At 37.9% G+C, this 24,917-nt stretch overlaps 3 protein-coding genes across 8 annotated transcripts in view; 2 read left to right on the top strand and 1 right to left on the bottom strand.

Annotated features, from left to right (window-relative positions):
• The window catches only part of sec31a (SEC31 homolog A, COPII coat complex component), a 39,594-nt gene extending 21,991 nt beyond the window's left edge, over window positions 1-17,603 (bottom strand). For 4 of the 5 annotated variants that reach the window (XM_079862170.1, XM_079862169.1, XM_079862168.1 and 1 more), the window contains exons 1-17: window positions 17,384-17,575; window positions 16,799-16,878; window positions 14,010-14,133; window positions 12,766-12,964; window positions 12,559-12,654; window positions 10,175-10,315; window positions 9,825-9,967; window positions 7,929-8,028; window positions 7,694-7,855; window positions 7,450-7,602; window positions 6,430-6,660; window positions 6,258-6,332; window positions 6,109-6,156; window positions 3,818-4,040; window positions 3,519-3,697; window positions 2,488-2,614; window positions 170-315 (exon numbers count right to left, since the gene is read on the bottom strand). In XM_079862170.1, the coding sequence (XP_079718296.1) occupies window positions 170-315; window positions 2,488-2,614; window positions 3,519-3,697; window positions 3,818-4,040; window positions 6,109-6,156; window positions 6,258-6,332; window positions 6,430-6,660; window positions 7,450-7,602; window positions 7,694-7,855; window positions 7,929-8,028; window positions 9,825-9,967; window positions 10,175-10,315; window positions 12,559-12,654; window positions 12,766-12,964; window positions 14,010-14,133; window positions 16,799-16,877 (2,226 nt within the window). In that variant the 5' untranslated portion in view covers window position 16,878; window positions 17,384-17,575. Of the gene's footprint in view, window positions 1-169; window positions 316-2,487; window positions 2,615-3,518; window positions 3,698-3,817; window positions 4,041-6,108; window positions 6,157-6,257; window positions 6,333-6,429; window positions 6,661-7,449; window positions 7,603-7,693; window positions 7,856-7,928; window positions 8,029-9,824; window positions 9,968-10,174; window positions 10,316-12,558; window positions 12,655-12,765; window positions 12,965-14,009; window positions 14,134-16,798; window positions 16,879-17,383 lie in introns of all 5 variants that reach the window. The other variant, XM_079862166.1, reaches the window with a different exon arrangement.
• Window positions 17,562-21,568, top strand: LOC307153074 (uncharacterized protein). 2 transcript variants are annotated; one of them, XM_079862212.1, is made up of 5 exons: window positions 17,562-17,639; window positions 19,427-19,626; window positions 20,468-20,853; window positions 20,934-21,019; window positions 21,281-21,568. In XM_079862212.1, the coding sequence occupies exons 3-5, from the start codon at window positions 20,478-20,480 to the stop codon at window positions 21,425-21,427; spliced, it is 609 nt and encodes a 202-aa protein (XP_079718338.1). In that variant the 5' UTR covers window positions 17,562-17,639; window positions 19,427-19,626; window positions 20,468-20,477; the 3' UTR covers window positions 21,428-21,568. The 2 variants fall into 2 exon arrangements, with proteins under 2 accessions (XP_079718338.1, XP_079718339.1); XM_079862213.1 differs by lacking the exon at window positions 17,562-17,639 and having other exon boundaries at window positions 19,431-19,509.
• Window positions 21,569-23,126: 1,558 nt separating this feature from the next.
• cdc42se2 (CDC42 small effector 2) overlaps window positions 23,127-24,917 on the top strand; it is a 32,994-nt gene continuing 31,203 nt past the window's right edge. Inside the window, exon 1 of the mRNA XM_079860539.1 lies at window positions 23,127-23,383. The gene's annotated coding sequence lies outside the window, so the exon portion shown is untranslated. The remainder of the gene's footprint in view (window positions 23,384-24,917) is intronic.

Consider the following 24,917-nt stretch of genomic DNA (forward strand, 5'->3'; position numbering starts at 1 on the left):
CATGCGATATATCGCCCAGCCCTAATGTAAGGGCTCATTATGTAAGGTCTTTATACACCTCTGAGAACATAGTTACTGCATTTCTATCAACAGATCCTCCTATATATTACACATGCAGCTTTAAAGTCCTGTGTGAGTGTGTGAGTGTGTTCCTGCGGTGCGGTCTGACCTGCAGTGACAGTGGGCCGCTGGACTCCTGTGCTTTGGCCCAGTGGGCGACGAGCTGCTCGACTGTGCCGGCGCAGATGTAGCAGAGACAGGCCTGATCCTGCAGCGTCGAGTCCTCAGACGCCGCCAGCCTGGAGCCCAGCAGACCTGCAGAGGAACACACACTCACATTCAGGCTAACATTAAACACACACAAACAGTCTTGACTATAGGTGAATGGAGAAACCAAAACTAAGCCATATTGGCATATTATATAATATACAACACAGTATTTTAAATATTTATACAATATAATCACTATGAATATATTAAAAATATTCAATATGTGACCCTGAGCCACAAAACCAGTCACAATTTTAAATTGAAAGCTGAATAAAAAAAAGATTTCCATTGATGTATGGTTTGTTGTGATAGGACAATTTTTGGCCAATACCCAACTATTAGAAAATCTGGAATCTGAGGGTGCAAAAAAAAAAAAAATCTAAATATTGAGAAAATCTCCTTTAAAGTTGTTCATTTATGTTGGCGATTGTGCAGCATTCACTCACACAAATAAATGTTTTATATATTTACGGTAGGAAATTTACTAAATATCTTCATGGAACATGATCTTTACTTAATATCCTAATGATTTTTGGCACAAAAGAAAAATTTATAATTTTGACCAATGCAATGAATTGTTGGCTATTGCCACAAATAATTTACCCGTGCGACTTATGACCGATTTGGCTCCAGGGTCACATATAATCATCCAGTCAAAATTAAAGCTGTCACTTTTGGTTGAAAACAATAAAGAAAAAACAAATAACAGCGAACTGCATATATGCATTCATGGTGAATATATAGTGTGAGAGTAGCGTGAAGCTGAAAGTTATTTGTAATAAAGGGTGTGAATATTGACCCTGGACCAGAGCAGTGTTTACATGCAAAAATGGAAAGTGACGAGTCTGTAATAAATTCTGAATCAACACTGGCTGGGATTTTTAGAGTTGGCAAGATTTAAAAGCAACTCAGAGAAGGATTTTTCTTAAGCCAGTTCACGCTGTGAGATTTATAATAGTCCTTTACGACTGATGCTTGTCAGACTGTGTGAACATGATTCCCGCTGTTAGCATGTCACACTGTAGGATCTCGGTTGTCATTCATGTCTAGGGTTGGGTATCGTTTGAATTTTAACTAATTTCGATTCCAATAAGGTAAAAAAAAAAATTATATTTTTTTTATATATTTATAAATTTTATATTCACATTTATTCTAAGTCTTATTGCAAAACATTTTGTTGGGCTGAATATCATGAACAAAAATCAATAGGCTAACGACACCAACATAAGGAACCTATGCCTATGGTTTGAAAATACCCCAGCCTAACTAAATACATTTCAAGCATTATTAAAGACAAGTAAACACTCAGTAATTTAAAAAAGAACAATCAAATTAACAAATCACAAATAATTCTACAAAAGTTACGATTGATATAATCCGTGTTTTAAGATTTTCAGGTATTCAGGTACAGAAACTGTAATCAAATGTAAAATAACACTGTACTTATAAATAAAATTTACATTACAAATATAGTTACAGATTCCTGAACTGAAGTATCCGATTTCCAACCCTGTTAATGTCCCGACTGTACGGCAGTCAAGACGCGGTAAAAACGGACTCGCGCGAGAAGACTCGTCCAGAGATTTACATGATCAATCCGTGATCCTTCAGTGTTGTGATCTGCGTTACATGCAGGACAGAAACGGCGGCTAGCAAACAAAAACAAAAATCTATAGCGTTAATTTTGTTCATGGCTTCTCTTGAAAAAAAAACTGGAAAAAAACAAAGACGTGTGTGTGTGGGTGTGTGTGTGTGTGTGTGTGTGGGTGTGTGTGTGGAGCAAGTGGTGGTTTGTTGTTGTCACACTAATACACTAACATCAGGTTCTGCGCTCCTATTGGTCTTTGATTTGACGGTTGTTGTAGAAGACACTGCAGGACTGTGCATCTAGACCTCTGACACTGCCAGAATTAAGATCTGAAGGCAACGGTCATTAGTCGGCTGTCGGTAAATATCTCAAACTACTAATCAAAGACGAGGAATCTTTTAGGACTCAGACATCTAAATCGTGGCCAAAATCGCACAGTGTGAACCCGGCTTTACTCAACAGGTTGAAATATTTTATTGACCTGATAGATAGCCATGTAGTTCTCTAACAGTAGCACCAGTTCATTATATAACGCTTGACCTTTTCAGACCAGCAATCACTCTGTCTAATGCTGTCGAACTGTAATGTGAACTGTAGTGTGGAACATTAAGTAAAGTCAGCAGACTCACCACACAGAGAGGAGAACTCGTCTGGCTTGGCGTACGTCATCACTGCAGCCAAAGCCTCCTTCCAGTTCTGGAGGTCACAGGTCTCCAAAATATCCGACAAGTCCTTCATCACCACGGCACTGATGAGCTGAAACACATCGAGACCCAACATTAATGTGGTAAATGTCTAGATGTGCATTTCAGATCATTTCAGTGCAATATTACACATTCAGACCACATCTGTGAAAGTGTAATTATTGACCCATGTTATTCCATGTTTTGAAAGTTTGCATAAATATTTTATTAATTCACTAACTATAAAGGGACTGGTTCTTGGTCTGGTCCAAATAACAAAACAAAAAAAATGAGGAGGATTCATAACTCCTATAACTAGTACTGAAGAACAGGAGTGGGAACTGGGTTAAAAATACAGATTTCTTTTTATTTAAATCAATTCTCATTTTGAACCAATATCGGTTCTTAAATGCCAAGAATCAATCTTTCAATCCATGCGGGTTTCAGTTGATGAATGAACAAAGCATTGTAGTGTTTCAACTGCTCGAAGATGTCAATAAAACAGCTTGTAAACAATGTCACGTAATGTTATATTTACCTCAGAAAAACCATTTAATGTCCAAGGCTTGTAAGTTAGCTAGAAAAATTCTAGAGCATTTACTCAACCTGTCCTTCAATATATGCTTGAATAAATCCATGTTATGACAGCCAAGATTTCAATGTTTATATATACCAAAAAAAAAGAGAAGAAACATAATTATGTCTATAAAAATGTATTATTATAATGCACGAAAACATCCTTATGTGTAATTTAAATGTAAGTAGTATACAAATCATTTAGTTTTAACCCTTAATGTTATAGTAATGCACCAACTGGGATTCCCTGTATAGTTTTAAGCATTAGTTGAGAGATTTTTTTGAGGAACTTTGCCATGTACTGTATCTGATAGGCCCCAATTAATCACGATCGAATGCTTGTGAATCGAAATCGAATCAAAACGTGAATTGTGTGTCCGTGCCCAGCCCTAGCCCCTCACCTTAGAGATTTTGCTCTGAGTTTTGGTGAAGTATTTCCTCTGAGTCTTTTCCAGAAGCTCAGGACCGCCAGCAATAGCCAGGATGATGCCGTCGGCCATTCGGCTGTCATGGAGACAGAGATTAACAGCAGCTTCGTAATCCCCAGTGAGCAGAGCTTGCGTGATCAGCCCGTCGATATCTGGAACGCAGCAAGCATGAAAAGTAAAAACTCAACTTCCCTCAGCAGAATTTGACTCCTAGTGTTATTTGATCAATCAACTGTTGTTATATCAGGTAGGGTCCTTAAAAATAAACTTGCCCTGGCTAACTTTGAGGTTAACGGCCTCGGAGGTTGGAGCTGGAGTAACGTCTATGTTGGATGTTTCCTCAACAACAGGCTCTTCTTCTTTATCAACGGGCTCTTCTTCTTTATCAGCGGGCTCTTCTTCATCATCGTCAACAGGAATCTCGTCTAGGTCAGGCGTCTCTGTGGCAGGAGGTTCTGCCTCTTCCTCGATCTCGACAGGGCTTTTCTCTTCAACCTGGGTTAGAAAATCATAGGTAACACTTTATTCAAAATGTTCAATTCTCACTATGAACTAGTTGCGTATTATCATGCATATTACTAGGATATTGTCTGTTTATTAGTACTTATAAAGCACAAACTAATGCCTTATTCTGCATGACCAAATTCTACATCCATTAATCCACCCAATACCTAAACTTAGCAACCTTCTTACTAACTATTAATAAGCAGTAATTAGGAGTTTATTGAGGCAAAAGTCATAGTTAATAGTGAATGTGTGTTCCCCATACAAAAGTGCTACCGAAATACATATAGGCAGTGAAAAACATTAGCATGGCTTCCTCTTCCTGATTAATTTTGACCAATTGACATTCCAAATAAATCTAAACATTCTGAAACAATAAACTAAACAAACCTAAACAAATATGCCAAATGAACCAACAATGAAAACAACGCCTACTTGAAAACTGAAAACAATGGCTACATAACACCAATAAGTCAAAGTCGCTCAGATCTCAGATCTTTATTCCTGCACATTTCTCCTGCATCCGTCATAAGTTGATTATGAGAGCCTTGTCCACACTAATATGTTTCCGTTTGAAAACACATCTTTTTCTCTCTCCATTTTGGTCTCCTGTCCACACTGAGACAAAGCTTTATTCCAAAGTGGATTCATATGAGAACGCCACTTTCACGCTGTTGGGTGAACTGTGAAAACGGAGGTATTTAAAAACGATGACGTAAGTTTAGTCGTGACGCATATTGAAACCCAAAGATATTATAAAGATATACACTCACCTAAAGGATTATTAGGAACACCATACTAATACTGTGTTTGACCCCCTTTCGCCTTCAGAACTGCCTTAATTCTACGTGGCATTGATTCAACAAGGTGCTGAAAGCATTCTTTAGAAATGTTGGCCCATATTGATAGGATAGCATCTTGCAGTTGATGGAGATTTGTGGGATGCACATCCAGGGCACGAAGCTCCCGTTCCACCACATCCCAAAGATGCTCTATTGGGTTGAGATCTGGTGACTGTGGGGGCCATTTTAGTACAGTGAACTCATTGTCATGTTCAAGAAACCAATTTGAAATGATTCGAGCTTTGTGACATGGTGCATTATCCTGCTGGAAGTAGCCATCAGAGGATGGGTACATGGTGGTCATAAAGGGATGGACATGGTCAGAAACAATGCTCAGGTAGGCCGTGGCATTTAAACGATGCCCAATTGGCACTAAGGGGCCTAAAGTGTACCAAGAAAACATCCCCCACACCATTACACCACCACCACCAGCCTGCACAGTGGTAACAAGGCATGATGGATCCATGTTCTCATTCTGTTTACGCCAAATTCTGACTCTACCATCTGAATGTCTCAACAGAAATCGCCCACAGGACTGCCGCATACTGGATGTTTTTCCCTTTTCACACCATTCTTTGTAAACCCTAGAAATGGTTGTGCGTGAAAATCCCAGTAACTGAGCAGATTGTGAAATACTCAGACCGGCCCGTCTGGCACCAACAACCATGCCACGCTCAAAATTGCTTAAATCACCTTTCTTTCCCATTCTGACATTCAGTTTGGAGTTCAGGAGATTGTCTTGACCAGGACCACACCCCTAAATGCATTGAAGCAACTGCCATGTGATTGGTTGATTAGATAATTAATTATTAGTTTTCTAATGTGTCCGGATTAATGTAGACGTAGCCTTATCTACCCAGACCTTAATATGTGGCCTTGTTAGGAGATGATCAACGATATTCGCTTCTTCTGTGACTGGTCATTATGTTTTGGCTCAGTGTATTTTCCATTTTGTTTGGTTTATAGAGAAAGAGTTGCTTGAGCTGCTGAACGTTTTTACTGTGCAAGTTTCTTCTCCAAATATTTTTTTCACTTCCCCTTCTTAGGAGAGAAGCTCATGGGGGAAAAATGTTTGTGTTCCTGTCTTGTTTTATATAATTAAATAAAATGCATCTTCTTGTTTGGTTCTCAAAAACTCATTATGAAGTCAAACATGCTGAACTTGAACCCAGAGGCTGCCTGAACGAGTAATAAAACACAACGACTGGTGCACTCACCACATTGGCTGCATCCGTTTTGCAGTTTTCTTCTAACGCTGATGCAATCTGAAAACCACAAGCAAATCTAATCAAGTCCTACACTTTGAGACCCAAAGAAGCTGTTTCAGACATTCACACTACAAACCATACTTTTTTTAAACAAATACCTTTAGCGTGAGCTCTTCCTTCTTGTATCCCAAAAGCTCCAAATATTTGCCACGTGCATCTTCTTCAAAGTTTACCTGAGAACGTAAATCGATTGGTTACACCTTGATGAACACAAGTCTGCTGTTCTTGTAACACAAGTACACCAGTTTAGGAAGTATTCAAGTGTCCTACCTTCAAAAAAGACCAAATGGTCTTCTCAAACTCATTCTGAGCAGCTTCAATCTTGGTTTGGCAGTACTGAAGGAAGTTTCCTGCGGTGAGTGTCGCCTGAAGTTGGTTTGATCGATCAAGGAAATCGGTTTCTGTCACAACCTGACTGACATGCACAACGTGGGCAGAAGTCTGCTGGGGCTGATGGGCCGACGGCTTGATGTTGTCCAAAGTGACTAGTTTTCCACCAAACTGTTCACAAAAAGACAAAGCGGATTTAAAACAAGCACACACGGTTTAGGGTGTCTAAAATGCACTATAGGAGCTTTCGCAGCGGGTAGTTGTAGGAACGAGCCACCAGCGTGATTCCCGAGAACTAATGGTTCCAATAGGAACATTTTCCTGGTTGCATTCGCACCGCCAGAAGGAACTCTGAAGTGACATGAGCCGCGCTTGTTGTTGTGACTTATTTTGCCTGAGCTCACAGCGCTCGCATTCTCTGTGTTCATTGGTTTATGATCTGTCTAATACGTTATTATATAGAACTGTTATACATAGAAAGAGTATATAAAAAGTTATTAGCATATGCCGTGTGTTTGATGTCCAGTGTTGCTGAGCAGAAATACATAATCATGTTTCTCTTGGTCCCCTCGAAGATGCGTTGGATTTTCTCCTCAGCGTAAAGATTAAGAGGTCCATCTATCACTGTTTTCCATGTTCATTAGAGTTAGTTTGTGGAGTAAATATATAGGCTATAATCTGTTTTTTTACACAGCTTTTTTAAAATGGCGGTGCTGGTGTTTCATGTGTTCGGCCAGTCAGCGTCACTAAGGTCACTGTAGTTCCTATAGTGCAGGTTTAGACAGACTCTGAAGTAGGAGTAAATTAGTTCCTCCAAAAAGAGTTCCTAGAGCTAAAATCACTCCTAGTTCCTGCGGTGCGAACACGAGAACATCCGGGAGCTTCCAGCAATAGTTCTAGGAACTATAAAAAGGTTTGTCCAGTGTGAAAGCCCCTCATGATAGATCTGTGGCCACTCACAGCAAAAGATGCTCCGACGGGTCTCCGGATCCACTTGGGCGGCTTCTTCAGAGGAGTGACGGTGCTCTGGGAGGCGGAGGGCTGAGGCAGCTGCAGCGGCGGCAGCGTCTTCCCCGTACCAAAAGGATCCATGTTTCCAAACGAGCTACTTAACTATTGACCCAAAGGACATCAGGAGCAACTGTGAGATCATCAATGTCCATGCAAGCTTATGAGAATGTGTGTGCTCAGAGTTCAGTTGTACCTGATCGGCCTGTAAATGAACGGCATCATCATTGCTTCCTCCCATAATGGAGTAGATGCTGATATGTCCATCGAAGGCGGCGGCGGAGAGCACAGCTGGGTTCCTCGGGCACCACTGGATGTCAAAACACCACTGCGCACTGGTGGGCAGCTCGTACAGGACCTGACAGGAGACAGGACATGCATGTCATACCGCTCTCAGTATCGGCGGGGCCACGGTGTTCCTCAAGTCTCACCTCAGCCGTGTTGGGGTTCCAGCACAGGATCCGGTTATCTTTCCCACAGCTCAGGAGCAGCTCTGGGTCTGCTACACTCCACGCTATGGACAAGATACCTCTGAAAGTACACACACACACAGACAAGGGTTAGGGGTGTGTGATGTGTATCGCCAACTATTTTTTAAATGGAATGATGTATGTTGCCAACACTACCAGTGAAAAGTAGCTTAATGCCTGGTCAGAAAATGTCGCTGGATGACGTAATGTTGGCAGTTCACATCCATTTTCTCTCCTAATCCATGCTTACATATTGTAATTATAATGTAATATACAGCCTAATGTCCAATAAAGCTGTTATCATTTGCTTATTTTTTGTCAGATAACAGAAAGAGTATGATATAGTGACTACATGTTAACCAGCTAAAAATGCTAGATTAGTCGCCAGTCACTTTTTTGAAAAAAAAGTTGCTACAGGGGTCTGAAAAGTTGCTAATCTAGTATCATAGTCGCTTAATTTGCAACTATGGTCCCAAACAAAGCCACAGCGAAACTGTGCTTCGTTCCTGAATATCACTTTAAATGATTCAATGATCCAATGACCCATTCATAAAGACAAGTTGCTTCATTCTTGAATGATTCAGTTGTTTTAACTAATCGGTCACTGACTCAATCATTAAGACAAAGGCAAATGATATACCACCATCTAATGGAGCTTTTAGTTTAATATTTAAATATTTAATATTTAAATATCTTTTTTTAATATTTCAAATTTCAATACTTAAAATATTATTTTTAAAATAATCATAGTATTTCCATAATAAATAGATCTAAATGCTGCTTTAGATGCAGTTTCTGTGCAACTTTTGCAGTGCAAAAAAGGATTTTGATTGGTAAAAGCCTATAGTGTCTCGTTCTAATTAACTGATTAAATGTAAGAATTTTACATAACAGATTAATGCATAAATCTAATAAGGTTAAAACACTGCCCTTAAAGGAGAACTCTGGTCAATTTTAACATTGAGCTCATTTTTTTGTACATTTGGAGTGCTGTCAGTACAGAGAACAACGACAAAAATCGGTGTTGCCTACACCGTGTTATCCTCTTTTTAAAATTTGCACCCTGTTGACTTCAATGGGGCAAGTTTTAAACCTGCTTTTAGCCTCTTAACATCCTTGATGTGTCATTACAAGTGCACAGCCAATGTGAGTGATTCCTTTAGAGTGAACGCGGGTCAATCTGACTGCAGTAGATGTGAAAGATATGAATAAAAATTATGTTAATTCAGCCAGTGCACATACCTGTATTTATTTCCTGTTTTCGGTTGAAGTCCACAGTAGCCGATTGTCGAGTTCGGGCGCATGATCATAGGTACTAAACCTATGCACGTGAACTTGACAATCGATTACGGTGGGCTTCAACCGAAAACAGGATGTAAATACAGGTATGTGCGCTGGCTGAATTAACATCATTTTTATTCATATCTTGCACATCTACTGCAGTCAGATTCACCGCGTTCACTCTGAAGGAATCACTCACATTTTCTGTGCACTTGTAATGACACATCAAGGATGTTAAGAGGCTAAAAGCAGGTTTAAAACTTGCCCCATGGAAGTCAACAGGGTGCAAATTTTAAAAAGAGGATAACACGGTGTAGGCAACACCAATTTTTGTCGTTGTTCTCTGTATTGACAGCACTCCAAATTTACAAAAAAATGAGCTCAATGTTAAAATTGACCGGAGTTCTCCTTTAAAAACGCGGTAAAAACGCCCCTGGAAATCAATTTAAGGTGGCACATATCATGCCTTAATGAAAAACATAGTTTCTGTCACTGCTGTGAACTGAGCACCGCACAGAATATGAAAAATATGAAACGATTTTTGGTCAGTATGGCACAACATTGGTTTACATCTACCTTGTGTGGTTCTCCAGCACTTTGAGAGGCGAGGTGGCGAAGCGCAGGTCCCACATCTGTATGACGGGCATCCGGTCGTCTTCAGAGGCCAGCACCAGCTGAGTGGCCACCTCTGGGTTCCAGGACAGGCCGGAGCAGTGCATCTGAACCACAACACACACAACACTGCATGAACACCTACACGGCCTCCGGTGACAACAGTAACAATGACATAGAAATACTATAGAAGTACCACAGATACTTGGTCATTAGTGAAGTACACACAAGTTATTAGGTCTTATTAATGCAAGCTCACTGTTATTATTAGGAGGTTTAGTCAAATCAAGGCAGAGATGAATAACTGCACAAACCCTGTTGCTGTGGTCGCTGACTTTGATGATCAGGTCGTTCTTCCTCAGGTCCCAGACTGAAGCTTTTCCGCTGGGACTGGCCGAGGCCAGGATGTGCTGAACCTGCTTGTTCCACGCCACACAGCTGATGTCCTCCAGGGGCTAGAGGAACAAACACCAGTCAAAACTGGACAGGGCTGCTTACGGTCCCAGGACAAAACAGCCCAGCACACTCTCTATGATCTTTCCATCCCTAGATATATGGGTGTCACTTTATTTTGATGGTCCCTTGAACACATTCTGCTGACTATAAGTAATGTCGCACCTCCATGTCTACTAACTCTCACTAGAGTATTAATAGACTGGTAGGTTTCGGGTTAGAATAAGTTGACATGTAGTTGCAAAGTCTCTTATAGTCAGTAGAAAGTCTGTTGAGGAGCGTCACAATAAAGAGTTTGCAGATATTCAGATAGTCTACTAATACTCTAATGAGAGTTAGTTGACATGTAGTTGCACAGTTACTTATAGTCAACAGACTGTTCAAAAGGGACTATCAAAATAAAGTGTTACCGATATATGTAGGCTTCCTTTATTTACAGTGCTATGCATAAGTTTAGACACCCATACTAAAATTTACTAAAAAGAGGAATAAAAAATCATCTTTTGGAAACTGAACTTAATGCCTTAATTAAAAAAATGAGGAAAAATCCAACCTTTAAGGACACCAATTTTCTTTGTGAATGAATAATGTATCGTAAATAAATAAATGTTCTTCCTTAAAATACAGGGTGCATAAGTTTGGACACCCCTATGTTAAATTCCCATAGAGGCAGGCAGATTTTTATTTTTAAAGGCCAGTTACTTCATGGATCCAGGATACTATGCATCCTGATAAAGTTCCCTTGGCCTCTGGAATTAAAATAGCCCCACATCATCACATAGCCTTCACCATACCTAGAGATTGGCATGGTTTTATTTCAGTTAGCCTAATAGCTGGTTTGATTTGCATTGAGAGATGATCTTATGGAAAGTACTCCATGCCAATCTCTAGGTATAGTGAAGGCTATGTGATGATGTGGGTCTATTTTAATTCCAGAGGCCAAGGGAACTTTATCAGGATGCATAGTATCCTGGATCCATGAAGTAACTGGCCTTTAAAAATAAAAAAATCTGCCTGCCTCTATGGGAATTTAACATAGGGGTGTCCAAACTTATGCACCCTGTATTTTAGGGAAGAACATTTATTTATTTACGATACATTATTCATTCACAAAGAAAATTGGTGTCCTTAAAGGTTGGATTTTTCCTAATTTTTTTAATTAAGGCATTAAGTTCAGTTTCCAAAAGATGATTTTTTATTCCTCTTTTTAGTCAACTTTAGCATGGGTGTCTAAACTTATGCATAGCACTGTATTATTATTTGTGTGACAGCTGTTTCATCCACCAAGAGGAGAGATTTGGCTCAATCCTCGAACCCAGTGTTTCTCAGCCTTTTCCTTCCAAGGGCCTCTATTGTGCACAACAGTATTACGCTGTAATATACATCGCCTGAAATGGTTTGTTTTCAAAATTATCATCTAATTTACAGAAACTAGTGTCCATTATAAATTGAGAATAATTCCAGGATTCTCAGATCAGGATTCTCCCACGATTCTGAATAGACAACTAAAGTTACAAACTATCAGTTTGAGGGAATGATTCAACGACTCGCACATACAGTAAATACTTCGCTTGTTTCATTACTGGATGAATCAGCATTTTTGAACGAATCTCTCGAACGAATGATTCAATGACAAACATTTTCTAACAGTCGCTTGTCGCACCTTCTGGTGTAACGATGTAATCAATACAATTGTTATTTGAAGTTTCAAGTTTTTTTCAACAGGTGATTTGCTCTATTTTCGCTACCATAAACACCAATCAGTGTCCATTGATTAAAATAACTTAAGTAACTGTGAATAAATTTAGAAAAAATTCCAGAATTCCAGAAGTTTTGGGAGCTGAATGTTCTTCAAGTTTCCCACACTTTTTAACTAATGAATTTGTGAGACCAGTTGTTTGTGATTTGCTGGATAAGGACGTCTAATATATTTTACTCACAATTGCTACCCGATCAAATATTTTAGACCTGCATATTCAATATAAAAATGGCCAAAGCACTTTAAGATTCCATTAATTTAATTCAAGACATGGGAACTCTGGTTCTTGAACCAGTTGAACTAGTTCAAAAAAAGTTGTTTAACCAGTGAACTAAAGACTTTTCTTTATTTCTGATATCTGGTGCAATAACTCGGACACATCGTCAGTGATAAAAACATGATAAAATGACATTCTTAAAAACTCAATAAAATGTAACGCATTTGCACAAAGTTTATCACTCTCCTGAGTGCACATGGGATCTGTACCTGTGTTTTGGGTCCTGGCGTCATTGGCGAGCTGAAGTTGTTCAAATCCCAAATGTAGATTTCGGACTCGTTTCCCCCGGAGGCCACGAGGTTTGGCTGAAGAAGAAACAGTCATGTACACTGATCAAAACACCACTTACTGTCATGGACAAATAATTATTCTTGTACTCCCTGACCCAAGTAGGAGAACTTGGTTAGGGTCATCACCTGAAATGAGTTGACATCGAGGGCTCTCACTGGGCCCGAATGTTTCTCGCTCTGGGAAATGATCACTTCACTATCTCCAGCAATGACTTTGGAGGCGTCGTAGAGGATGATGTTGCCGTTCTCGCCTCCAGCGATGAGAACGCCGGATGGCAAACCCTGGTCTTCAATGCCCTGCGGACCCCAGACTAGTTTGTGGTATCTGGAGACACAACACAAGGGTTACAACTGGGGTTCAAAACTAACCCCAAGCACTGAGATGAGAACAAAATTGGCTTTCCCCAACTGGCCCATAACTTTATTCAGAATTGCAACATTAAATTGTTTATATAGATTTTTAGAAATGATATTCCCTCACTGACATAACAGAAAGCTAAAGAAAAAAAAACACACTGAAATACTGACGACTCCTTTCAGGCAGTTCAGAAACGGTTCATTTAGGAGATAATAACTAACATTTATCTGCATTCTGATCTTTGAAATTTTGCAGACATTTTACATTCACAAACAGCTATAAACACACTATATGAAAGGTAATATCTGAATAAGGGGCACTTCAACACATTTTCTTAATTCACTCCCCCATTGACAGGTGTGGCAAAGGTTTCTGGATCCTGGTTTCTGCACTGTTTTATAGGAATAGCTCACCCAGTAAAATGAAAATCCCATTAACATTTACTCATTATCATTTTTAAACCTATATAACATTCTTGCTTCCATGGAAAACAAAATTAAGCAATGAAAGCAGAGCTGCACGATTAAACGTTAAAAGATCGTGATCTCGATTAAAACACCGGCTCGATGTTATTCCAAAATGACAGCGATTCCCCTGTGTCTATTAAACCTCTGACAAGTGCAATCACAGCGAACATTCAGATCTGCAAAACGCTGATTCATCCAGTAATGAAACAAGCGAAGTATTAATGAGCGAGTCATTGAATCATTCATCCAAACCATTTTTTTTTTTAATACTTCATTCAGATTCACTGGACATTTTAAATAGACTGCAGCAATTAACATTTCTCAGAACCTCTATTAAATTGCATGTTATTTTGTTTAGTTTGTCTGTTCATTAAAGATTTATTTCAAGTCTTCTGAAGTCATACAAAATAAGTCATCATTTGCCTATTTCTTGAGAACTGTTACAGGATAACATTAAAAGCAGTGTCTGACAGTGTCTGTGAGTCCGTGTCTGTCAGCACGTTTTCAATAAATCATTAGCACACAAAGCGAGCACAACTCAGTACCTGTGAGGAGAGGAGAAAGAGCCACATGACTTCATGGCTAAAGTGGGATCAGCCAGATCCAGTTCGAAGATCTCCAGTGATGCAGTGGTGCTGAAGGTGGCATCGAGCTGCTGGGCCGAGGTACCTGACAATTGTTCATCAAGAAGACTAATTACACCAAATGCTCAGGGTTCCCAGACGTTCTGGCCAATGACTTTACCATGTATTTTCCAGTTCCTTGTGATTACGATCAGGTCTCGACAATAAGGACTATTCGGGACGGGAAGAAGCGTTGCTTGGGAGAGTAGGTACTGTCATTTGCCCGATCGGGACAGTGCTGCATTTGGACGACATGTTTTTAAGCATTGCCAGTTGAAATATTCAAGCGCAAGAAAACACGAAAGAAAACTCAATTCAAGATTTGTGTGCGCACACATCTAGAAAGCCGCTTCTCAGACAGCGAGCGAATGCTGAACTGAGCTCTCTTTCACATCCGGCCTCAGAGAGTATCCTAGTAAACACAGTCTGCTATGTCTTAAGTGGACATAAACAGTTGAGAAATAAAACACATGTGTATCAGTATATTGGGTCTGTGCAGCTCTTAAAGTGACAGCAGCCTAATAAACCTGCATAAACCTAATAAACCTGCATAAACCTGCATAAACCTGCATAAACCTGCATAAACCTAATAAACCTGCATAAACCTGCATAAACCTGCATAAACCTAATAAACCTGCATAAACCTGCATAAACCTAATAAACCTGCATAAACCTAATAAACCTGCATAAACCTAATAAACCTGCATAAACCTAATAAACCTGCATAAACCTAATAAACCTGCATAAACCTGCATAAACCTAATAAACCTAATAAACCTGCATAAACCTGCATAAACCTAATAAACCTAATAAACCTGCATAAACCTAATAAACCTGCATAAACCTGCATAAACCTGCATAAACCTGCATAAACCTAATAAACCTGCATAAACCTGCATAAACCTAATAAACCTAATAAACCTGCATAAACCTAATAAACCTGCATAAACCTAATAAACCTGCATAAACCTGCATAAACCTAATAAACCTGCATAAACCTGCATAAACCTAATAAACCTGCATAAACCTAATAAACCTGCAGCTGTCTGTGTTTTAACCCTTGTGTTATGTTGGAATTTTGTGCACTCCCCTTATGGTTCGGGTCAAATTGAATTGGATTCAATACAATTCCTCAAAAATCACACTATGAAAAACAACAAAGATTCAGGTACAAACTGTAAACTTTTAATATCAACATTTGTCAAATATTCCAAAAAATATATATCTGAAGATATGATTTAATGAAAATGTTTTTTAACCATTTTTTGAAACTGTTTTGTTTTGACAAAATTTTAATATACATTATATTTATATATATTTGCATATAATTTTTTTTTTTGCTTTTTTTTTTTTTTGCTTAGAACATCATAACCGAACAATTAATCAATTAATCTGAGCTCATTTTTCCTGCTGTCTATGTCGAAGTCTCAATATATTTCAGATATCTTGAATATATAAATGAGATCTTATTTTACTATCGGTGTCTGTCAAAGATTTTCATTTGTAATTTGCAATTAATTCTGAACACCATGATTTAGCTTTTTCAAGTGTGTTTGGTTTGGGTTAGAGCACTTTTAGATACACTTACACTTTAGAACTGGAGTTGATGCCCTGACATACATAAAATAAATGTTTTTATTTTGTGTCTGTACAGTTGCTTTTGAATAGCTGCCTACGATGGTCAAATTGACCTGCGAACATCACAAACGTAATAGTAATTTTGTTTGTATATGTCAAAAAAAACAACAACAGCATGTTGAAACTTTGCATGCATGTTCATGAAGATAAATGAGAAAAAGTCACAAAATATCAAGAAAAAAAACATAGGTTAACCAGTATTTCCAACAACTAGAAAATCTAAACGGGTCAAATTGACCCGCAACATAACACAAGGGTTAATGTTAATCAAACAAAATCTCACATACTGCTCTTGACTGAATAACTTTTGTAACTTTAATAAGGATTCATTTATATTTAATTTATACAGTAAAGACTATGCAGTGATATTTAACATTTATTAATGAATTTTCTCTACCTGAAAATGACTGTTAGACTTACCTGAAAAACATGAAAAGCAGTGTTTATTGTATTTATATGCGTGTTCTATTTCATTATTTTATTCTATTTTATCACTGACAGATTACTTGTCTTTAACAATATTTGAAATTGATATGAGTTAGGCTAGTAGTCTTAAGTGTCAGAACCTTATTTATTAAGGTTATGGGTTAAAAACAACGAAGACAATAACTAGGCCTATTTTATTTATTACTTTTTTTGTGGTGAGTCCATTGAAAATTTTGTCAGGAAACTAAACGTTTGATCCACAGCCCTGACCGGCCAGTAAAGAGTATCCTCAGCGTTGAGTCCTGACTATATAATGATCTTTAACAATCAAAATTAAATCCAGAATCAATTCACTAATGATTCATTTACTGATTTGTGATACATTTTTCCTGTAATGACAAAAGGTGATGATACACAGGGCAACCTTTTGAGCGATTGTTGCTTGGGCACTTTCCCATTGAAAATGGGCAATAATTTTCTATCTGGATAATTTAGATCGGTCGTGGGCCCTGTGTCTCATCTGATTGCCCGTTGACAGCAACATTGCTTAAAAAGTTGCCCTGTGTATCATCACCTTAAGCAGCTATTATACAAAATGACATATGATTAGTTATGAATCATCTTTGAGTGTTAACGAACACCGTTACCTGCGGCCAGGTAGATGGGGTGCTGCTGCGCTGGACTCCAGGCCTGGATAGCGGTTCGGTTGATCTCTTTTAGCTTCATCCTGACATTAAAACAACAACACACATGTTATATGCTATGATTACTTTTACAAATGTCACCATTTACAGTTGGTGTCCTCATTTTCTAGGTAAGGAAAGGTAATAAGGATTGTTAAGTTCATTAGACTGTATCACTCAGTGGGAGCAATCTCCTGAAAATAATGCAATTAAACATGAATAATTATTATGACAATAAACACGTGATATATTATAAAAGCAATAGTGCAAAAGCAGCTGGGACCTTGAAATGCCAACAAACCTAATAAGATAATGCTGCTAAATAACTTAAGACATATCACAATTGGACAATTAAATAGGATTACGCTTAATTAGAGGTTCACAATCACACGCTGTCAGCATAAGAGGAGACAAGATCGCAGCACACATGTGTTATTGAGTGAAACATGCAATCTGCACACGTAATGTCCATTTAACCAGATAATACTGTAGCAGAGAGGCTAATGCAGCAGTCTACACAAGGGTTTCTTTAGTTTTAAAAGTGTTTACCTTCTGCTTTCGTGCTTCCAGCGGTCAAACGCACAGATTCATCCACACACAAACACGAGCGTTGCAGTGAATTAGCAGAATAACTTTATAAGATGCGAGGGTTTGTGTGTTTTGTGTGAGATTTGCCCCGGCTGCAGATGGACTGTATTCCACGTCCCCACTGCTGTCCATCAACGTGGCACCGCAAGCCCCGCCCACCTCCGTGACGACTTCCGGCAACAACTCCCATTCCGGCGGAAGAGCTCTGTGTTGTCCTGTAAGTGTGTGTTTTGGGTTTTTTTGGCACCTGTGTGTGTTTCTGCTTCTCAAATCTCACGTAGTGTTGCTTTTAGCTGCTTCGGCGATTTGTAAGAATATGTTTGCATGTAGAAAGTTTATTGTATGAAATCATATTCACTGTGGACAGATTGACAGTGTATAATCAGTCCATTTACACGCATTACTGTGGCAGTGCCATGGCACAGTGATGGGATTATTACATGTTAAAGGGTTAGTTCACCCACAAATGAAAATGCTGTCATTAATTACTCACCCTCATGTCGTTCCAAACCTGTAAGACTTTCGTTCATCTTCGAAACACTAATGAAGATATTTTAAATGAAATCTGGGAGATTCCTGTCCCTCCACTGACAGCTACACTACTGCCACTTTGACGCTTCAGGAAGTTCATAAAGAGATCATAAAACTAAGCCACATGAATCGAGCGGTTTATATGATGCACAGATATAATTTAGGCTTTTATTAACATATTAGCATTGATCAGCAAACATAAACAAGCTCAACAGAATCTGCTTGACACGAGAGAACAAACCCCATTGGTTCAAGTGATTGACATTCATTTACCATGGTAATTTAAAGATGTTATTACATAGCACAGTATGTCTACACAAAGTGGCAGTGAGAGTTTTTTTGGTTGCACAAAACAGAAGTGATAGTATAAGAACTAGTGTATAAGCATTTGTGCATAATGATAGTAAATGTAGAAGTGAAATTGCTGTTAAATCAAGCTGAATGCTTTTGGGGGGAAAAGCCTTAAGTTTAAAGACCATATGAGTGTTGTCTAAATGTTAAGCTTAAGATGTGAAAGATTTATAGCATTTAGGCTATATATTTAGATTTAAAGTTTATTAAACAAATAAATGTACAAACAATGTCAACATTTTTACAAAATGGTCATTAATTAGGCTAAATCTGCTTTAATATCAAGCCAATTGAGCCGTGACTATATTCACAATATAGCAAGTGCCTTATTGCTTTTATTATGATTTGCAGTTTCAACATACATTTATCACACTAAACCTTTCGTTCACGCATGCGAATGCTTCAGACCACAAACGCAAGATCAGGTGAAAAGTTTCCCATTTCGCTGCATTAAAAAGTTCAAGTTTGGTGAACTCTGACCTGCGAATTCGCTTCACCTGAACATGTGTGACCAGTAACAGATCATTACGTCTGAATTAAAAGAACGATTTTTTTTTGCTATAAAGTTGAGTAAATTGTATATATTTTTTTCATTTTGAGTGTATTATTATTTCTTATATGATGAATTCATGTTTGTGACGTCAGAAATTTTGCATACTCAAAGTCTAGTGTGTATCTAAAAAAAATTGCTCAAAAATATGAAGTTTAATGTTGTACAACTTTATTTTTTAGTGTGTTTAGTTTTTTTTTATATATATATTATTAATAAAACTGTATTTAAATAATTTTAAAACTTACTGGATCCCCCTAGCTGGCCCCGGACCCCTGGCTGAGAAGATATAGAGCCTGGCATAACAGAACGCTCCTATCAAGCAAAATAATTTAATTATGCATTTTTCTTCATTATCCAATGTAATAATATACAGCATGTTGTAACATTGCAGAATTTCTTCCCTGACAATATGTGGGTGGGGACCATATTTCTATAACAAATAAAATGACATTCATTTTCTTATTGAATAACATAATTTGAGCTTTTGTGTAATTTGTGTATCATTTCTGTGTCAAGTAAATATGAATTGTTATACCTTCAGATGGCTACAACAAAATTATTTCTTTCAGAGTACAAGTCCTGACGCAGAGACTGTCAGACGGCATCACAGAAAGTAGAACATAGGGTTGAGTGGGGTAAGATGAGCCAGTGGGTAAGTTGAGACACCCTTGTATCTAGGCAACTGTGCATTGCTTTGTCATGTGACCAAACATTCTGAAGTTGCGCAGCATATCCGGCTGTCTGTAAATGAGAGAAACACAAAGGAGAAGTAAGTTTGTTTTACTTGGAAAGTTTTTTTTTTATTTTTCATGTCAAAGTTTATTATTCAGATATAACGCCGCCCAGACTGAAAATCTGAAATACAAAACAAGATTGAAACTAAACAGGTTTAAAAATAAACAGAAAGTTTTGTCATTTTGAAATAATACAAAAAAAAAAAGGTTATGAATTAAAATTAATATATGTTGATAATATTTTCATTTTATAATCATTTGTAATGGAAAAAAAAACTATTAAATTAGAGAAATGCAAAATAGAAGCATTCTGACTCGTGGGCTTAGACTGTAAATCATAAAATAATTAGTCAAATGTATAATGTTTTTCATGATTTTTTAAAATAAGTCTCTTCTGCTCACCAAGGCTTGTAAAAACAGTAATATTGAGAAAATATTATTCCAATTTGTTTTCTATGTGAATATATGTTAAATTGTAATTAATTCCTGTGATCAAAGCTGAATGTTCAGCATCATTACTCCAATCTTCAGTGTCACATGATCCTTCAGAAATCACTCTGATATGATGATCTGATGCTCAAGAAACATTTATGATTATCATCAGTGTTGAAAACAGTTGTGCTGCTCCTGATACATCTTATAAAGGAGTTCAAACAAACAACATTTGTGCAAATGTCTTCCCAGACAGCAACAGAGTGTCGGCCCAGATCCGGCCCACATCTGATACGCGTGAAATCCACATGGGCCCGGATCTGGGCCGACACTGCTGTATAAAACTATTTTTTTTTTAATCTTACTGACACCAACTTTTGAACGGTAGTGTATGTAATGTTAAAGTGCAATTTAATATGCATTTCATGTTGTTGTCAAAACTAGGAAAGCTATCATGCCACGAAACTACATTCGAAAGACGGACTGGGGCTCGGTGACCTACGAGGAGCTGGAGAAAGCGTTCGTCGAAGTCAAGCGTGGGAAATCGATCAGAACAGTGGCGAAGGAACGGAAGATCGGCAGGTCCACCCTGCAGAGGTACATGAAGAAGGCTGAAGAAAAGAGAGAGAAGACAGTCGGGTACAGAGGAACGGCAGAGGCCAAGAGGATCTTGTCCGAGGAATCGGAGGAGGAGCTCGCAGAAAACATCAGGACGCTGGCTGAACGCACACACACTCTTACTCCAAAGAAATGCCGGGAAATGGCATTTGAATTTGCACAGAAGAACAACATTCCTGTGCCCAACAACTGGGGGGAGCAGAGGTTAGCAGGTAGGGTCTGTGCGGACGACTCTTGCAGTAAACCCACACACTCTTCTTGTGTTGCTGACTTCAGTTTGTGATTCCTGTAGGTCGAGATTGGCTCAATAGTTTCATAGCCCGCCACGATCTCTACCGGCACATAACTGAAGCAGCGTCTTTGGGAAGCCATGGACAGGTGACAGAGCTAAAGCATATCTGACGAGATTATGAACTGTTGACGGAGATCCTGCAGTCATGGAAAACTTCCAAAGGCTTGGAGATATGGAAATTAATATAGTCAGTGAGCATTTATAAGCTCAAACATAATTCAGAAATTGCTCTTTGAGATGAAATGATCAAAACTGAAATGATTTTTATTAAAATAGAAAGTGATGGAAATGCTTTGCGGAAGATTTAGAGCTCTTACGTCTAATAAAATACTTTATCCATTTTCTAGATCATCAGTTTCAGTCTCGTCAACCAAGGCGAAGTCAAAGAGGAGAGTGGTGTTCCTGTCCCGGTTCATGGCGCCTCAGAGGAGGAGAGCGCTGGCGTCTGTGCTTCAGACCGAGACCTGTTAAAGACTGACTTATTTCTTACATGATGTTATATATGGGGAAAGAAAAGTTTAAACATGTTGGTGCTTAATCTTGTTTCCTGTTGGTTTAAGGATATCTTTAAGAATATAAGAATAAGTACTGCAAAATTACTTGATCACACATTATTAAATTATTATTATTATCATCATTGTTGTACTTTTGTTTATGCTTTTACTTATGTAAATAATTTTTTCTTCAAATAATGCAACAAACATTCATGAAACGTTTCAAATCTTCATCCATATACAGTAGTGACCAAAAGGGATGTCCGGCCTAGAAAAATCAACACCTTCACCCTTTATTCAAATATTATTTAAAAAAAAAATGTGTTAAAGATTTTGTAAGCATATTGCGTCAATTGTTTTATTTGTGATGATAACGCAATGAAACATGCCAAATTGTGCCGACATATTTTTTGGCCAGGCTGTCATACAAACAAATTATGGACACGCAAAAACGAGAGAAAATTTTATATTTATTGATTATCTGATCATCTGATTATGCTGTAGTCAATGTACACTCTTAGGAAAATAAATGTTAATTGGGGTTCTTTATAGAACCCAAGATTCGTTACAAAATTATAAAGAGCCTTTTAGTCCAAACATTTTCTATATAAGGAGAAATGTCTAAAATTATTGCATTATACTATATATATATATATTGCTAGTGATAAGTGAAGTGTTGAACTGTTTGATTCGTAAAATTTAATAGAAATTAATTAATTAAAATTAATTAATTAATTTTGTCAGATAAATACCTTAATCAAATATAGTATTTTCCTCATATTTTTTTAGTGCAGTCGAACATGTACAGGGTCATTAAGACAAAGACTGTCTCTCAAAGCACTTGTGATGCCAATGGGTAAACCTCCCACCCTGTATTGGTTCTATCTGTTTCTTTATATCTGTTTTATATCTGGTGAAATTTTTTTTTAAGATATTAAAAGATATTAAATACAGTGCACTGCACTCAGGAAGTATTAAGACCCTTTCATTTTTTTCACATTGTGTTGTTTTAATCTACACTCTTGCTAATTTTCTGGCTGGTCCTCAGTTAGGTAGATAAGTTATAAAATTGAGTTGATGTCCTGCGATTTGGCATGATATAGCCTTCCAAAGACTTTATACAGATGGTTCACCATGAATGGGAGAAGAGAAAGTGCAACGTGCAATATGGCGGATCAAGTCCCGCCTTCTAAATAAAACAGCCAATGGCTGATTAGTAAAGTCATCACGTCACTGCAGAAACGGAGAATTTGATTGGAAGAGATAGGAACTTTATGACTGAAACAACTGCCGTTTATAAGATGGCCGCCGAGTGAAATGTCTACTACGTATTTTAAACGGCATTTTTCTAATTCCAAGTATTCTCTCAAACATTTATTTTGAATATTAAGTGGTAATGAAAAAGTATTTATTGCTTCATTATTATTTTTTAAATTGTTTATATCGCTGAGGTCAAATTGCTACAGTAACAGAAAGGTATACTTGAGTGGCCTAAACTCGGCTAGAGCTTCAATAACACATTTTTACTTGATTTTAAGATGATTTTTTTGGGAAATAATGGGTTAAATTCGAATTTAACATGATTAATTTCGATCAGGGAAAATATCTCAACAGAACTTGAGGGTTGGCTGATATAGGAAGGTGTTGCATTACCCCGCATTGACGCATAGGCGGCGCTGTTTCTCTGTGTTTTGTCCAGTTAGCGCACAGTGGGAGTGTTCCGCCTCAGTCAAGGGCTCCTTCTCCAACACTGCTGTCATTTACAACCAGAAAAGACACAAAGGAAGACGACTGGTGAGAGTGTAAATCTGAGCGCGTGACAGTGCTGGATGTGTGTGTGCGTGCGTGTGTCCGTGTTCATGCTGTCTGCGGATCGTCTGATCTGATCTCGGGCGCAGGTGGATCATTTACCGCATTCATCAGCTGAGCCTCGGACATCAGCATCAGCATCAGTCGGTAAGACAACTACTCATATAAATGATTCATGCTAGTACATCAGATCACATCAATGAACTTCACGATACGACTCTGTAAACTGCTGTATTAATCAGCCTGGAGTAGCCGAACCACATTTTCCTGTAAATGGATTTATCCTTTGAATAATAGTAACTGGTTTCATAAGAGGGAAATGCAGCAATTTTTCATAATCATTAAAGGATTTGTTTTTTGTAGCAAGACATGACGGGATATATAGCAAGACATAACGTCAGTGTGTAAGTGTTACACCTTATCTGTTTGATGGTATAGTAGACTATAGGCGTTCATGTATGCTGGAACATTATGTTACCGGTTCTGCACATTATGGTACAAGACACAGCCTTGCAGAAATGCGGTAGGAACTGTTGAATACCTGTATATTTTAGGAAGTAGTTTATATTCATTCTGTTTTGACTTGCCTTTATTTGCAAAGCAAAATAAGAAGACTCACTCATTGTTACGAAAATTAGAATTTTAGTCTTAGCGTTGCATTGCAAACGCCCATGTGAAGTGAAATTCATGATAGATTGGTTAAACCTGGCGCATAAAATTAATTTCACATTTATTTGTATAGCGCTTTTCACAATACACATCGTTTCAAAGCAGCTTTACAGAAAATGCATGAGTCCACATCCACAATACAATTTAGAGTCATGTGTTAGAGGTGTCTAAGTTATGTATTTCAGAAATGTACAAAATTACAGTTAGCTACAAATTTATTAATTTAACATGTAATAATTTAAGGCAGAAACAATGAGCTCATTGAAGTAACGAATACTTGTTGAAAATCTAGATAAACACCGCACATTCTTTATTAATGCACAACAAGTGTTGTTGGCAACCATAAACAGAGAACATTTGAAAGATGTGACTTGGTGGAAGAATTTTTTTATTTTTCACATTATATTTATAACTACTATAGTTAAAAAAATTGGTGTATTTTATCATATTGATATGTAAAATAACTGTAACTTCTCCTACCTGTGGTAGATCACTGCAACACTCATTAAAGGGGCAGTTCACCCAAAAATGAAAAATTGCTGTTAATTTACTCACCCTCAGGCCATCCAATATGTAGGTGTCTTTTTTTTCTTCAGTAGAAATGTAAAGCAGATTTCTAGCTGAAACCGTGGTCCTTGGTGATTCATAAAATGCAAGTCAATGGCTACCATCCCTTTGAGAATAAAACAACAACAGGCAAAACTAAATTAATACCCATGACTCCTTACGATGGATTGATGTCTTGTGAAGTAATAATCGGTGTAGCAAAGTTAAATCTCAGCGAAGGAGGAGGCGGGAACCGGCGACCGTTCAACGCGACTTTAAGATCATAAAATAAACAAACACAAAACGAAAGTAAAGCGTAACAAAACAAGCAAACATAAACAAAACACAACATGTAGTCCAGGCCTGGTCCTCTCTCGTCCTTCACTGTTGTCACTCCTCCTTTTATCCTTCTGGAGCTCATCCGTGGGACTCGAGACTTTTATTTATATATATGCTTTTTATAATA

This window comes from Squalius cephalus, assembly GCF_949319135.1.
Source record: "Squalius cephalus genome assembly, chromosome: 24".
In the NCBI taxonomy this organism is placed as follows: Eukaryota; Metazoa; Chordata; class Actinopteri; order Cypriniformes; family Leuciscidae; genus Squalius; species Squalius cephalus.

Coding starts and splice junctions, on each gene's coding strand:
- LOC307153074 (XM_079862212.1), top strand. CDS start 20,478: ATGCCACGAAACTACATTCGAAAGACGGACTGGGGCTCGGTGACCTAC. Junction 20,854..20,933: donor GGGGGAGCAGAGGTTAGCAG/GTAGGGTCTGTG, acceptor TGATTCCTGTAG/GTCGAGATTGGCTCAATAGT. Junction 21,020..21,280: donor CTTTGGGAAGCCATGGACAG/GTGACAGAGCTA, acceptor TCCATTTTCTAG/ATCATCAGTTTCAGTCTCGT.